General features: G+C 37.0%; 1 protein-coding gene across 2 annotated transcripts in view; it reads right to left on the bottom strand.

Annotated features, from left to right (window-relative positions):
* Positions 1-9965: 9965 nt before the first annotated feature.
* EDIL3 (EGF like and discoidin domains 3) overlaps positions 9966-17540 on the bottom strand; it is a 389745-nt gene continuing 382170 nt past the window's right edge. For both annotated transcript variants that reach the window (XM_006734136.3, XM_006734135.3), the window contains one exon: positions 9966-13000. In XM_006734136.3, the coding sequence (XP_006734199.1) occupies positions 12851-13000 (150 nt within the window). In that variant the 3' untranslated portion in view covers positions 9966-12850. The remainder of the gene's footprint in view (positions 13001-17540) is intronic.

The following is a 17540-nucleotide window of genomic DNA, read 5'->3' as shown; positions in this document are numbered from 1 at the left end:
TCATTAGTTCTAGATAAAGTGTTCCATGATTCATTGTTCGTGCACAACACCCAGTGCTCCATGCAGAACGTGCCCTCCTCAATACCCACCACCAGGCCAACCCATCCTCCCACCCCCCTCCCCTCTAGAACCCTCAGTTTGTTTTTCAGAGTCCATCGTCTCTCATGGTTCGTCCACCCCTCCGATTTCCCCCGCTTCACAAAAACCATTTCTTTAAGTTTATCAATTCCCAGTGCATTCAATTGTAACTATAAAAAAATGACAATAATCTATTTCACTAAATGTAAATAACTTCTCATATCCTTTTCTGCAGAATATAGTTGCTAGGAATCCTCGTATATATTTTGAACTATTTAACCTTATATATAGTTTCTAAATATAGAAGTACTGCCAATTTCATTTACAATCTTCAAATAAAAAACCAAAAGTGTATGTTGTGTCATAATTCATTGTGCTTTAACAAAATCTCCTGAATGCAAAGGCTTTATCTGTCTGCGAGTTACTCAGCCCCTTCACTTTACGGATGGGGAAACTGATGTTCAGAGAGGTCTAATATACCTTTGTTTATGTGTGTGGCTAAGTGATACATGAATTACTAACGGAAGTGTCCCTTCCCCATAGGTCTTCATGCCTTTAATTGCGGGCTTCTCTCAGTTCTTCCATTTCAAGTTAAAGCAGAAAAGCCACAGTCTGGGTGTCTCACAGAGAGCCCCTGCTGACTGAGTTACTGCCTAGAGCTGATGTGCTCCAGGAGCCTTGGAGCTTGGGCAGGAAGGAGTGGTGGAAGAAAAAGGGGCTCTTCTGCACTGGTGCAGGGTCTGCACAGAACTGTCTTCCCTTTGGTGGTGCAGAGGCCTGCAGTCAAGAGCACAGGGTACCTGTGACCCATTGTCAGTCCAGAACTCTGGATGTCTGCAGCCTCACCAAATGCTTATGTCAGACTGTCTTGGGGGTGTATAATGGAGATGGCTGAGGCAGGGTTCAGGGGTTCTGACAGCAGTACCATGTCTTCCTTTTTAAGGAGAATCTCCAAAAAAGCTGTATTTGTTCATTCGTTCATTCATTCATTCATTCATTCAACAAATATCTACAGAGAATAGATATCTGTATAGGACTGAGATTCAGCAGTGCACGGAAGCCCTCGTGGAGGAGTATTCCTCTAGGGAGGTGTCCCAGTCGCCCAAAGATGGGTCCATGTCAACTTGGCCAGAGGTCAGTGGCTTGGGGGCTCATGGTAAAAGGCAGCAGCAGAGATGCCATCAACAGGGCAGGCTGATTCTATATATCCCACCGGATGCCCGATAACATAGAGATGTGGGCATCCCTGTCCCATTAACTCACATCCTTCTATATTCTCTGAGGCTTAGGCTCAATCCCAGCTGAAAGACTGAAAGTGGGAAATTAGTGAATTTGAGAAGAAATTAGTAAATTCATAGGATAATTTGGAAATCTCTGAAGTAACTCAGTTTTCTTAGAAATAACTAAATTACTTTTTTTTTTTTTGGTGGGGAAACCTTAGGTAAAATATGAAGAATACCATTTTTGTACACCCAAGGTTGTGGTCTGTGAAAAGTATGTCTGTCACAGTGACAAAAATAAAAATCACAACATCAAAAAATGGAAACTTACCGAGCACCTATAATATATATACAGATTTCCAGAGGAGAAACTCTGCAGAGGAGAAACCAAAAACTCCTGGTGAGCTGCCCAGAAGAAGATTTGGGATTTGAACTCAGGGTTGTCTGATTCCCAAACTTGAAACTTACTTTTTAGAGGCAGTAGAATGCTAAGTTCTTTAACTCATGACAGTAATTATTTGCAAACATGGGTGTCTTGAGTATATCAATCTAAAGAAGTTATATCCACTAAATGGAAGAATTTGGCACTTGTCAATAGATGCTGCAGAATCCTGTAGGATGTCTGGTGCACTCCCTAGGGATAGATTGGGAGCTCTAAGTTTGCTAATAGAATTTACAATTTAAAATACCAAACTTAGAATATGCTAATGATATTAAAGTTTATATATTTCTACACTTTAAATAATGTCAATTTTTGAGCCTGTGAATAACCAGCTCTTTCTTTGGAAATAAAGTAGGTAGTAGGTAAGAATATGACTCTCGGACGGATTACTATTTTTATTAAAAGTTAACTCATAATACTGAAACCACTCCATTGGAATAAATCCGTTCTAATAAATATTCTCTAAAGTAAATTTCAGCCGAGCCACAGTTATTGTTTCAGGGCTTGATTTTGTGATGGGGCCAATTACATTTTTATTTAGTCAGGGCTACATAAATTCTGAAAACACCAAAGGACATGCCAACAGAAAGAAATATGACTTGTATAGGGAAACCATTGCTTTTATTTTTGTGTGATTGTGAGGAGTAAATTTACTCAAGTCAGATGTTAACCTAAGGGACATGTGTTTTTAATATTTTAAGAATCCTTTTAGAATATAAATCAATGACTCTCATCCTCCATTAATTTATGGGAGCGTTCTAATGAAAGTTTCAGTGGAATCACTCATTAATTCAAGTTTACAGAAACTTTCAATTCGTGTTCTTTTTAGTGATATGCAATATAGACCATAAATTACAACACAAATGGACAAATTTTCGGTTTTATTTGCATTACTGAATGAATTTTTATTAAAGTATTCCAATAAACATGCTTTGAAGGAAAAAAGTAACTCAAATATTTTGCAGATAGTATGCAAAGGCAAACCTTAGCAAGTTCTATATTTTACCAGCTACAAACATTTTCTTCAGGAAGAGTCAGAAGCAAAGTCCTATGCACTTATTCAAAGATGTCAATATAACAAAAGAGCTTTTTCATTCAGTGGGGGACAATTTGCATCAGCTCCTCATTCTGCCTTTGCTGCCCCGAATTCCACCATCATTAATAGCAAGCCCTCTGAGTTCAGGTAGAATGTCGACATGGTTATGTGGGTTCCCAAGTAACCCACACTGAGGAGCCATTTAATAGTAACTTACCGAATGAATAACAAAGACTGTAGAATTTTTGCTTTTCTTTTTCTGTTCAATATATGACTTTCCTGATACATCCTTACTGTAACTGTTGCACCATTTTTAAAAGCAGGAATAAGGGATGGGAAAAGACCTCCATACTCCCGTTATGTGCAACTCATGACCTACAGCATTGATCAGTGAGGGAAGATGGAAGCAAGCGCCGGAGTTGTCACTTTTATGTCCAGAGTTTTACTCTGGCAGGAAATTTTCAGACTATGTTAAATGTATTGCAAAACTGTAAAATATTGATAATCTCCCATACTGGAAGATTGCCTTTCATAAAAATGGTAGACAGGCATTGAAACAAATCAAGCCTTTGTCCCCAGCACATAAGGTGCTAATTATAATTAGCAAAAAAGGTCTCTTCAGGGAAAATGATAGGCACAAAGGCACTTCCTATCCTCAGATCTCCCTCAAGATTTCAGCTTGCTAAATGCAAAAGAGGCTGGATTTCAACTTGAACTCATAGCCCTGGGCCTTTCATTTTTGTGTGTGGCACAATCTGCTTAACAACACACAGATGCCCTGGACATAAATTTTATCGTTGATATTTCCACAGGTCCTTTTGTTTTGCTTTCAGTAGATACGAAGTAGATTTCTTAGAGGAAAGAGTGCCTTCAGCACAGGTTTCAAATCAGTATTTACTGCAAAAGTGGTTTAAATAACAAATAGGAATACATATATGATAATGTGGTTAAGGGGGAAATGGATATTGACCCAAACCAAGACCAAGAAACATTTTAATGTGCAGAAATGCATTAGAGATAGTCTGGTACTCACATTAGACTGCAGAATGAACATCCTCAAGCTTATAGGTGCTGCTGTAAGATAAGCTTACTAAAGGATAAATGAGATAAGGGTGGGAAATGATCTTTTACTGCATTCCATGCGCCTTACCCAGTTTGATGCCTTACCTTTTCAGAAGATCATTTAAAACATTGAGTAGGTTTTAAGCATTTGAAGAGGGATGAAAGAACAACAAGAACAGACTGATTGTTAAAATACCTTAACTACCAGTTTTCTGATTTTAATGAAATACATAGATTCAGCTTCAGCAAGGATGTAATTCAAATATTAGAAGTAAGATTCATTGACCATTAGAATTGTTAAAGACTTACTCAGGTTATACTGTCCTTTCTTGAACATATTGAAGACATTGAATGAATACAACCTAGAGAATTAAACATTTAAACAAATGCATCCCAGACGTGGTGATCTCTTAATTCCAGTTGTCTAAGATTCTCTCAGCTTATTCTGGTTCACTGATGAATGATGGACAGAGAATTGACTATTTAAATCAAGTTATAGAAATTTAATTTACTGATTACATGAGATTACTCAAGGTTATTTGTCACTGATTAAGCTCCTAATTCTACTAATTGAAAAGTCACTGGGGAATGAAAAAGATGACACCATCCAGGTATCGCTCAGAAGTTGGTTCCTTAAATTGTGTTAGCACCCATGCTTTATTTTCTAAGATATTAGTCACCACTCAGCTTCTCTTCTAATCAAGTGTATATTAAATTTTAAATATTGAGAACTAGAACTCAAGAAGGGGTAGTTCTGTGTTTCCATTGCATAACATGAAACTCTTTTTTAAAAATTGGAAATATCTGTGGTTTCTCTTATCTATAAAGCACTATTTTCAGATTTTTCTTGAATATAAGGATTTTTGATTATTGCATTAAAGATCTCATGCTCTCCACATGTGGATGGTCATTTACTATGTCTATGGATAGATGATTTGATGTTTTGGGCTTATTACTCACCTTTGAAAAAATTAATGCTATCTGCTTGATACCTCATAGTAGTCATTAGTTGCTCAGTAATTTGTGGCTCTTCCTTCATATATTCGTATGATGGTCAACACTTCACCCACCAATCAATTATTTCAAATACATATTATTAGATAATACTGATGTATTGAATTATTTAGAACAATAGGAGAAACTGCAGAAGAAACCATGCATTCTGGGTTGGAGGCAAATCATTCCCGTTGTTAATGTACTAGTATATAACAAAACACATTTTCAGGACCTTTTGACTTGAAAGAAGAAAAAGAGTATTGAACTGGGTGGGAAACGTCTAAGATCTAGGTATGTGCAAATCAGAACTCTACAACCTGGACAAATCTCCTAACCTCTTTCTGCTACTCCATTTTTTTTTTTTTTTTAATAGACAGAGGGAAGGGAGAGGGGCAGAGGGAGAGAGAGAATCCCAAGCAGACTCCACACCCAGCAGGAAGCCTAACACGGGGCTCAATCTCGTGACCCTGAGATCATGACCTGAGCTGAAATCAAGAGTCAGACGCTTGAGCCACCCAGGTGCCCCACTCTTCTTTCTCCTCGTACAAAGAGGACATGTTATTTCATTCTTCCTAGAGTTGTCACACTAGTAAATTGGATGTTTCAGTTGTTATGAATATTAAATTGGTGTCCTTTCAGATGTTGACTTCCTCAGACCGCCTTCCCTCACTGAATTTTTACTGGTATAAGTTCTGTTTTATGTTCTCTTTGCACTTTGAACATATTTTTGTTATACAGCCTAATATGTTTACTTTCTTGTTAACCTCCTACTGCCCTCCACACTCTGATTCCTGAGAGTCAGTCTTTTCATCTCTGTATTTCCAGAACCTTGCATCGTACTTAAATTTTGCTCAAAGAATGATTTTAAAAAGAGGTTGGTTGATCTTAAAGGTTTAACCAAATAGTTAAACTTAATAGTTTAACTACTTAATAGTAGTTTCTACGGTGTTATTTATAAAAGAATTTAGCTTTATTTATATCTTCAGTGAAAGTGAAAACAATTTAATATTTTATAGGACCTGAATTACAGCCTAATGTTACAATTCAGAGGCATATGTGTTTGTGATACTAGATTTAGGTAGGATCGTTCTCAAGCAAGGAATTAGTAGTATGAGTTTCTGGAAACAGCTTGAGAAGTTTAGAATGAGGGTATGGGGGAACCAGATTATGGATATTTAAACCACAAGTCAATGTAGAAAAATCAATTAAAAGAAACAAGCATCAAAGTTGACTCAACAAACAAACAAAACAACACATGGACCCGCATTATATTTAACCCCAAGTGGCAGGACCCCATAGGTGGCCTCTGTTCATGCTGCAAACTCACCTTCAGGCCAGACTCAATAGTTGGCCGTACCTTCTCTAGTAGAATTATTCCCTAGCAGAATAAACAATGAACCAGAATCGGGAAAAATTTGTTGTATTAGAATGTTTTATGGGGGGGAAGAATAAAGGGCTTTATCCACCACATAGAAAAAATCCACACAGTTCTCCTAGTATTTTTGTTTTCTTAAAAAGCCTATCAGCCTCTAGCACCACAGTCCTCTCTGTCCCCACCAACCCTATAAAAGCCTCTTGTTGCCAGGATCCATCCAATTCTGGCTCTAAACTCACACTGACCACCCAGCATACCAGGCAGCCAGCAGACACTATCTGTTTAGAAAGCAGTTCATGCCCACGTTGCCGTGGTTTTCAAATGTTTATGACTGTGTCTCGGAGTAAGAAAAATAATTTATGCTGTGGTCAAGAACACATATATGCACAGGAATATAATTGAAATAAAAATGTTTTAGGAAAGATTTTTTACAGTGGACTCATTCCTCCCCTCCCCTCTGCCTTTCTCCACTCCTCTCCTAGTTTATTTAATTAAAAAAAAAATTACTCGTCCTAATCCACCAATTTCTCACCACTAGAAGTATGAAAAACACTTCAGTATTGTTTAAACATGGCTCTTAGAGTCTCAGTACACGACCCAAGCAGCTTACCCAGGTATTTATACTACTAAAAACAGGTTCCTTTTAGGGATGTGTCTCAGTTTATTCAGGGAGCTGTCATACAATACCACAGACCAGGTAACTTACAAACAACAGAAAAGTATTGCTCATGCCCCTACTTCCGGAGGCTGTGAGGTCCAAGTTCAAGACACTAACACAGTCAAGCAAGGGCCTACTTTGGGTTCCTAGCTAGTGCCTTTCACCACTGTGGCCTCACATGGTGGAAGAGACTAGGGAGCTCTGGGAGTCTCTTTTATAAGACCATTAATCCCATTTATGAGGGCTCCACTCTCATGACCTAATCACCTCCCAAAAGGTCCCTCCTACACCACTACCTTTGGGGGTTAGGATTTTAACATATGAATTTGGGGGGTACACAAACATTCAGACAACAGCAGGATGCATCTGCTATTGAAAAAATAGTATTTTTTCCTGGGGCACCTGGGTGGCTCAGTTGGTTAAGCGTCTGCCTTTGACCCAGGTTGTGGTCCCATCCTCCTGGGATGGAGCCCTGCTTTGGTCTCCTTGCTCAGTGGGGAGCCTGCTTCTCTCTATCCCTCTCCCCCCCATCCCTGCTCATGCTCTCTCTCAAACAAATAAATAAAATCTTTAAAAAAATAGCATTTTTCCATATTATTACCTAAGAAATTAGAGAACCGAGGAAGTTAAACCGCTTGAGGTTAATTATGTAGTGCACTCTTTGTGATATGCCCTCTTTCACCTCTCTGTTCAATTCCTCTTTCCTGAGCCCAGGTGGAAAATGCCACTGGGCTCAAGAAGCGCTGTACTAATCCTGACTGCTAGAGCCACTGGCCTGCCACAGTTCCGCTACAAGGCAAGTCCTTATTATTATTATTATTATTATTATTATTTTACTATTATTATTTTTAAAACAAAATAGAATTCTCTTAATTATATTTTATTATTATTTTTAAAATACACTATTTTAAAATTCTTTATTATATTTCTCATTTTTATATAATTAGCTCTATTAATCACTTAGAAGTGGAACAATTATAAAATGGGTGCAAATCCAGGTTTAATCTGCCATTTAAGTCATTTATTATTGGAAACATTCCCTCTCTGTCATAGGCATGCAGTCCACTCCCAGTCGCCTTCCCCTTAATTCTCTACAATGTCTGGGGCCCGCTGCTTCTACATGTCATTACAAAGCTGTTTCTGTATTGGCCATGGGGGACGTGCTGTTTGAATGCTGCATCAGTCTCACTCCCACCACTTCTTTTCCAGGTAGCAGCAAGTTGAGCTTATGTCAATTCATCATCATAATTAACATATTTATGGATAGGCATGTGAATGGCACTAGGGGGACTTTACATAAATATAGAAGAGTGTGGTTCATGCCTTTGAGGACGTTAAAACAAAATTAAGTCGGAGGCAGTCACCATATGCAATGCCTAATCATGTAATATGGTGACCATTTGGTGATGTTACTATATCATATTTCCACAGCATTAGTGTTTTCAAATGACTCAGTCAACTCCTGCCAAGATATGCAAAAACAACTAAATGAGGAGCATTTTCCAAAAATGTTTTCCTATTTCCGTTACCAAATTCATCTAATACAATCACTCTCTGAGTAAGTGCCACTTGCCTACTGTGGAAAACACTTTATTTGGTAGCAATTTTGAAACTTCCAATAAGAATTATAGATACTTACTGCAATAGGATCAAGGAATCCTATTTCCTCCTTCAAAAGCAATAGAAAAACTGCTACATACACTAGGTATTCTTTCTTTGTAAAGACAGATTTAACATTGCATTCTGTTTCAGAGCAGTTCAGGTATTTCCAGCTAGCAAAAGTGGCTTAATCCTCCATTTTACCTGCTCAGGTAAAAGAGTCATTTTGCATTTTGAAGGCTAGAGGCAATATTTTGCACAAATAACACACTAACTCGATTGTTAATATTGTTTTAAACTGGCCTTAGGGAGGAGAGATAGAGAGCACTGCATCGCTCACAGTAAAAATTAATGTTTCTTTATCAAAATCTTTACTTAAAATCATGTACTCACAGGTGAAGTGCTAGATGTTTTAAACTTGTAGGCTCCACAGAGAGAATACCTTCCATTCATGATGTTATCCCTAATTGATTTTTTAAAACAGATTCCAGCATGGTCAGACTTTCCTCCTTGGAATTCTAAATGTTCCTATTATTTCCACATCTTGAATCAGTAATTTTAAAAGCTTCATAATTGAAAAATTTTCTATTGAGTATTTATTCTATCACAATGAGTTTTTACCCTGTGTAGATGTTGTCCTGATTCTTTATTGGCCTTCTTAAGTATATATTAAATATAATATGATATTATATATATATATATATTTAACTTAGTAAAAGCATATTTGGATATGTTTGTGTATGTGAAAAGGTGAGGTAAGCAATGGAGGCCCACTGAAGCATTCACCTTCAAATGCAGTTGAAGTAGGGGAACATGCATGACTATATAAACACACATGACAAGTTGATACCAAGATCTCTCAGAGATTCACTGAAACTCAACTAAGGAATCAACATCTAATAGCTTACTTTTTTTCCCCTAGATTTTTGAATCTTAAGAAAATATCTAAGAAGTGGGAAGAACACAGACTTCATATTTTACCCATGACTTCCAGAGAGGCAGAAACAGGGCTTATGAAGAAATCAAGTGTTCTGACAGTCTTTAGGCAATAGCTGACGTTACATGGGTAAATATATTATTAATATTTGTGTTATTGCTTACTATTGACTGGATCGCTTCATTATGTTCCTGAGAATCATGTATTTAAAAAATGCTGGAAGTGCTAGCAATGGCATGTGATTAACAATGGGCAGATCAATCCTGGAACACAAAACTTTAAACATGTATGAGGCAAAAAAATGACTTTGGGCTACCAGTATTCTAATAAATTTTGCACAGCTAAAAGGAGAAATGCACACATTTTAATAATTTTGGAAAACTGAGGTTAGCCGATACCAATGGGTATTTGGAGGCTATTGTAATTTCTGTTTTTTTATGCATTTGCTTAATTGTCTTGTACAAAGAAAAAGCACATCAAGCATGTAGTTAAGAGTAGTGGGCATTCAGACAATTTGTGTATTCTTACAAATGTGTTTAATTACAACTGCTTCAAAGGTATCCCAGATTTTCAAAAGTTTTATTTTAATTTTGAAGACTAGACAAGGTCATACTAATTTTACAACATCCTACATGATTTAAGTCTATATATAAAGAAAAAAAAACCAACATTGGAATATTACACAGCTTGAAAGCTTGCAAAGGTTATTTGTGTCTTAGTTACTTCTGTACTTACTGACACATCAGACGCCAGCAGTATTATGTTTCATAATTTGTTGACTAGCAAAGATACAATCATTAGTACCCTAAGTCTTCAAAGTTCACACCAATCCTTTGAAGCCATTCAGAAAGAGAAAGTCAACCCTGAAATTAGAATTAGTTACTATGATAAGTGCTTTCAACAGGACATAGATAAAATGGAGATGTTTAGAATGTTAATTTTATAGATTATAAAATTAGCATATTATAGCTACTCCATATAGTGAAGACTTAGGTGATTTTTCTGTGTGTTCTGCTTCTAAGATTTTACTTGTTTTAGGGTGAATTTAAATAGAATAAATTTGTTTCCCTTCGGTGTCATTGATGCAAATGACACAAAAGCTACATACTACTTCATAGGAATTGTTAACATCACCACATGTGGGAATCCCTTTGTTGTCATGAATTTGAGGCATCGTGGGACAAATAGATATCCCACTGGTCATGCCACGTTGGTGAAGAGCACAGAGAGCAGAAAAAAAATGCACAGGCAAGAGAAAGCCATTTCAATGTATTTCTAAAAGGTAAGAAGTGTAAGTTTAACAAACTCCCTTTTAAAATATTTGTTTAAAAAACTATCAATAAAATAAAACTCAAAACATCACAAGAAGCCAGGAATAATTTTGAGAAAGTAAATCATTACGAAGCATTACTCATAATTTCTAAAACATACTCTGTTTGGAATGAAGAATTGTGCATAGTCTGTAAAGGAAAACGGCTAGAAATTTGGTGGGGCAGTAGATGTTTACGGAATAAAAGGCATTGGCTAGACAGTAAGTGTGTGTGTATTTTTGGACCTAAGTAATTATCTGTAATACGACTTTAACATTTAGGAAATTAAAAAGATTTAATTCTTAGTTTTAAAGTTGTCTGAAAAAGGCAATATTGGGACCTAACAATTTTGTTTGTGAAAGATGCCGAAAATGATCACCATTTCAGATGCTTCCAATCAACAATTTCATAAGAACCTGAAGTCGAAAGCCTGTGGGCGTCAGAAAAATATGTGGCCAGCCAGTCCTAATTTTACTCTTATTAAAAACACCATTATGGTTGACTTTCCCTTTAAATTCTTCACTATGATTGAAGACCACTCCATATATACATCATTAAGAAATGCTGTTAACACATGGACAGACAAGACAGTAACAGTCTAGTGGCTTTTGTTATGCAGCACAAATAATAGAGGGGAAAAAAACCCCACAAAACCAACTTCTCAGTTTTGCACAGGACCTTAACATTTCGTACACATACCATACTTTCTTTTCCGGGACTCTTAATTTAAAACTCCAATAATTCTGTGTCTAAGCCTTATAAAATAAATGCTTGTAAAGCTTATAAATTAGATGTTGAGGACTATTATGGAAGCAGTGTGAGCTTTAATTTGAGAAACATGTCAATGAAACCTCCATTATCAATAACAAATTATTATGATAATTGCTTATTTTTTCAGGATCTCTGAAGCAAAATAAATAGAAATCAATTTTCATCTTAAAATGATCTACTACATTGTCATTAGTAAATATTTTTCACAAATAACTACACAATGTGCTTTCCTGGGAAACTGCCACCAGTTTCATTCAAGTCTCAGTAAAGTTTTAGTTTCACAGGAAATGCAGAGATGAACAAAAAATGATGAGTATGCTTGGCCAGGCTCTGCAGCACTGTGTTAATATTTGTTCACTAAAAAAATTTTAAATGGACAAAGAATTCATTATTCTATTATTTTAAAGTAAAGATAAGGCTATGTAAATACCATCAAAACAAAGTTTTAAATTCTGGTTTAAAGGGACATAATACTATTTTGTTGTTGTTTATCTTGCAAAATGGTAGTATTGGGTTTTTTATAAAGGAAGTATTTGGAAATTATACAGTTTTAGCTTCCTTCAAAAATAGAATTGCAGATTCAATCTACTGATATTAAATATGATCAATCTACTGATATGCAATCATGTTCCATACATATGTATGCATATGTATATGCATACACATACACACACACAAACATGAAACTTTTCGGCAAATAATAGGAAAAAACTCAATTAGAAAAAAATAGGACTTATTCAGTCAATATACAATATAAAGAATATAGAATAGAACGAAAAGGAAAAAAGATCACATGATACATTTGATTAGAAATAATGAAAGTAAAATGAGAATTATAATATAAATTAGTACTGCATGTAACTGATTCTTCAAAATTCAGTTATAAACACTGACAGTGTTCGGTAGGTACAGGGAAAACAATTATGATCATGTGGAGTCATTACAGAAGAAACAAAACTTATTGCTAACATTGCAGTGTTCCTTTTATAAGAATTAGTTGAGTGTTGATTATAAATGCTCTATCAACTCTTGCTTTTGTTTGATAATTATGAGATTTTTTTACCCTTGCTATCAAAAGAGTGCTACTTTCTTTCCTTAATATATTTCAACCATTGAGAATAATTCAGAAAACAATGACAAAAGTAATGCACAAGGTAATATCATGTTGCTTAAGAAATTTAAACAATAGAAATCAAAATTAAACCATTGAAAAGGCAGGCTTAGACCTCCTGAAAAAGACAGTGGCCATAATTTGAGCACTTTTTCATGAAAAATCCCATTCAGTTTCCTACAGAGTTTGCACAGTTCTTCCCACAGAGATAGTTCTAGGGGGACAGAGAAGAGGGTTGTGGGGTGTGGAGGCTCCTTACTCTTCCTCTGTACAACCCAGCAGCTCCGAGCGCAGCGTGATCCTCCCATACCAGGACCAGGGGAGGATTCTGATGTGCCGTGCATAGATGGGAGGGTCGATGACGTTTTTCCTGTGGGTATCATTGTCAAAATTGCCCTGGAAAACCTAGGAGAAAAGAGCGAAGAATATCAATCATACCGCCTTCTTTTGCCTGGGAATTATTTTTATCATTTTCTTGTTTGGCATCTTTTTTCCCAAACATGAGATTTTGATAACTAATCATGTTTTTCAAAACAAATTATTGCAGCTACTTTTTCATGGTCATTTTAAAATTAAGTTGTCAGAGCGCCTGGGTGGTTCAGTTGGTTAAGCATCTGCCTTTGGCTCAGGTAAGGATCCCAGGGTCCTGGAATCAAGCCCTGCTTTGAGCTCCCTCCTCAGCGGAGAGCCTGCCTCTCCCTCTGCCCCAGCCTCCCAGCTTGTGCTCTCTCTCTCTCTCTCTCTCAAATAAATAAATAAAATCTTTTAAAAAAATTGTCAAGTAATGTTTAATTTAAAGAGTTAAATAAGATGAAATTGGGCATCTAAGGCAGGCATACACAGATCTATCATCTTCATCTGCTTATCAGGTTTCTTTTAATGCAATAGATATTTATTTCTTGCTTCTGTCACAGGCTGGTGTTGGTTAGGCAGCTTGCTGAAGGTGCTCTCTTTTAAGGAGTGACTCAGAGATCCAGGCTGCTTGCAAATTGTAGCCGTCATCTGAAACAGGTGGCCTCCACATTGACAAAGGGCAAGGTGAGAGTTGTTAGACTGGGAGGGATGTTTTAAAGAACATAGTATAGCAGCAGCTTACATCATTTTGAGATACATATCATTGACCTTAACTAATTATATGACCCCAGCCCAGCTGCAAAGGGGCTGGGAAATGGAGAGGAGCACATGGGTATTTGGCGAGCACACACTCTATCACAGTGTGTTTTGCTCACTTCTCACATAGACAACAAAATTAACCCATCCCCAAGAGAGATAATGCAATCAGTGCTATTTTGAACTACTTTTTTTTTTTTTTTTGGTTTCTATGTCTATTCATTCCTGGATCCCTGCAATACTGTTGTGATCATTGTGACTTATAACATCCTGACATGTTGGCACTGGATTCTTCTCCACCATTCTTTTGTTTCAAAGCTTTTTTTTTTTTTTTTTTCTTAGAGCATTTATGTCCATTTTTTTCTCCAAAGAGACCTTTATAATAACTTTGCAAAGTGCTTGCTTCGGAAAAAACAAAATCAGAACACTGGGATCCTGATAGGAATGACATCAAATTACACATTACTTTGGGAGAACTTCATGCATTCATAATATTTAGTCTCACTTGAAGATTTCATCGTATTTCATCTACAGAGACTGCACACTTATTATTGAAGTAATTTCTAACTGTTTTATATTCACATTTTCGTTTTGGCTCAAATAGGATAACGAAAAATCTCTTCAGACATTCCTCTTTTAACTTTATGAGGCATCTTATAATTGGAAGATAATTTCTTGCTTGCTTGAGATCAAAACATGACTATATCGCTAAAGGGAGACCTGAAACAAAAATTCCCCAAAGGAAAAAAAAAGAAACTCCATCACTACATGACAGAATATTTAACCCATATCTTTGAACATTCTAAAATTAAGGGGAATGGGACGCCTGGGTGGCTCAGTCAGTTAAGTGTCTGCCTTCGGCTCAGGTCATGATCCCAGGGTCCTGGGATCGAGTCCCGCATCGGGCTCCCTGCTCCGCGGGGAGTCTGCTTCTCCCTCTGCCTCTGTCTCTCTCTCTGTCTCTCATGAATAAATAAATAAAATCTTTAAAAAATAAATAAATAAATAAATAAATAAATAAATAAATAAATAAATAAAATTAAGGGGAATGTTTTAAAAATGGCCTTCTAGAATAAGTTGGTTCAGTCTCACATGATCACAAAAGGTCTCCTGGATAGGGAAAAATAAAGATAGCCTCTCAAGGGCATTAGACAGCATGGCACTGATTAATAGAAGCAACAGACAAGATGGGGTAATCTTTCTGTTGGTTCCACGGAAAGATTATGTGTCATTGAGGGCAAATGCGAAGTGCCATCCCCATCTGGTGGGGAACAATTTTTCATCCTGACACAAAATATATCTCCAAGGCGATTTTTGAATAAATATTTGCTGAAGAAGAGAATAGCAAACTGTGCCAAGTCTAGAATTCATCATCCTGGCATATCTGAATCCATTTTCATTTACTAGGAATTTTATCCTCAGCAATGCTCTGGCTTTGCATTGACCAAACAAGAACTAATTCTGGACTTAAATGTGTTACTAAATAACAGTGCCTCAGTTAGCAGAAGCTCACATGGATAGGACATACCACACAGACACTCACCAAAAATCCTTAAGAGAGATTGTCATTGCAAAAGCAGAAAATAAGAGAGTACCTTCTATGGTTTCCTGACATTCTCTCTGACATATGATGTTGGATTCAAATGCTTCACTGAAACTGTGGTGTTACAATTTAATATAGAATCTCAAATCCAATTTCATAGCCTTGCTAGAGAACTTAATGTGTTTCTTTGGAATAATAGAACTTAAATTCATTAACTTTCATCACAAGATCTATAACAGTACAAAATATAGTGTTATACCACTTCTTGGGAAGGATATACAGTAAGAAATAATTTTCTTTTAAGTCACTGGTCTTCAGCACAAGTTTCAATAAGAAACTATCAACCCAGAAATAAATAGTTGAAATATTATACTTATCCTTTATAATGGAGAATACATTTAGAGAAACTACATCAGCTCTGAAACTGCATTCAACTCTGACACTTCTGATTCAATGTGTGAAACTCATAGATATTTGAATGCTCATTAAAAAGATTAAATGAAGTTTCATAAAACAGTATAATTTAAAAAACAAAAATTTTCACAGATAAAACAGCCACAGGCTACCTTGGAATCAACCAAACCATGGCCTAAAGGTAGTGAAGAGCCATTTTTATTTTTGGAAGTTTCTCAGTAATGACACAGCAGAGAACACAAAGCACATACTCGCGAATTCGAGCATGACATCTCGTACTTGCTGTGCAACCATGTGGCCCAGGTACTGTTTTCTTGTCTCTAGCGCTAGGAAGATCTTGCTTAAGAATGCTAGTTCAATGTTTTATCCAGCAAAGGAATGCAAACTCAGTATTTTTAGCTAACTTTTAAAAATGTGTAAAAATTCTAGAGACAGGCTTTCTATATATACACTTCAGAGATAGGAGCATCTCAATTGATATCAAACTCTGAAAAGACTGATGGAAAACATCATATCTCCATATAGAGGGGAAAAGTTGTATATGAGGAAGACACTTTGAGAAGTTTCTAGAGAAGAATATGCATATGCTTCAGTTTCAGGAGGAGGCTTAGCAAATTAGCTGATGACAAGTTTGCTGACGTACTCAGACATGATAATGCTTAGGGGATCTCTCAGGCTTTTCCCAACATACGGGCCCTCAAGAAAAAGGCGCCCAAGGTACCTTGGGAGGGTTCCGCAACTACAACCTAGAGGATATAAATAGAACTGTGATTGCCTCCATGTGGCTGAGATCTTGGATTCTGCTTTTCAGTGTCAACTCTCCTGTGATACTAGTTAAAATTCAAATCAGATTCTAATGAGGTTTCAAATCTCAACACAGAGACTTTCAGATAAAACAAATGTTGCTTTGAGCAACGTCTTAATATTTTTTTGTAAGATGAGACTTGTCCTTCTTCATTAGGGACAAGGGTCTATCCAGGCGAGAGCAGACATCATCAATGGGAGACTGCCAAGAAGGCAGGGTTATCCCTTCATGACGCTGTCAGACAGCTGGGGCATACTCAGCTTCTCTTCGTGGCCATCACCTATAACCGCCTTTCACAAATGTTGAGGAATCCTTGGGGGTATTTCTTGCACATACTCTTTATTTAGAATGCTATCTGGTCTGTGAAGATATACTTCTTTTTATTAGTCCTAAAAAATGCATTAAGAGAGTTAAAGAGAGGGGCGCCTGGGTGGACTCAGTCGGTTAAGCGCCAGACTCTTGGTTTTTGCTCAGGTCACCATCTCAGGGTCCTGGGATCGAACCTCCCCCCACCATCGGGGCTCCATGCTCAGCAGGGAGTCTGCTTGAGATTCTCTCTCCTCATCTCCCTCTGCCCCTCCCCCTGCTCGAGGCTTCTCTCCCTCCCTCCCTCCCTCTCTCGGTCTCTCTTTAAAATAAATAAATAAATCTTTTTAAAAAGAGGTTTTAAAGAGACTCCCATTGTTCTAACCTTTTGGAATTTATGTTCACATCATCCAAACAACCAGCAGTTTTAAGGATTTTTAGATAGCCTCCCTGAGCTCCTCAATGCTAATGAATCAGTATTTTAGCAAGGTCTCAGGTAACCATCAGTTCATCCCGATGGCCTTTTGGTCTCCTCTCTCTAGCATTTGAATCCAACATCATATGTCATCATTTGGTCTCCTCTTCTCCAATCAAAAGAGAAATAATGAAATGTGGAGACTAGAACTATAACTGGGATTCCAGATATTGTGAAAATGCAAGGGTCGAGTGAGCTACTGTTTGCATGCGCTTTGGCAATGGTGTCAAACATACCATGGGCTTCGTTGCCTATGTCTGTACACTGACCTGATATCCTTAAAGGGTTAAAG

Source organism: Leptonychotes weddellii, chromosome 7 (genome assembly GCF_054177405.1).
Source record: "Leptonychotes weddellii isolate Sample4059 chromosome 7, ASM5417740v2, whole genome shotgun sequence".
Lineage (NCBI taxonomy): Eukaryota > Metazoa > Chordata > Mammalia > Carnivora > Phocidae > Leptonychotes > Leptonychotes weddellii.
The sequence above is the reverse complement of the archived record's forward strand: the minus strand, read 5'-3'. Positions and strand labels throughout refer to the sequence as shown.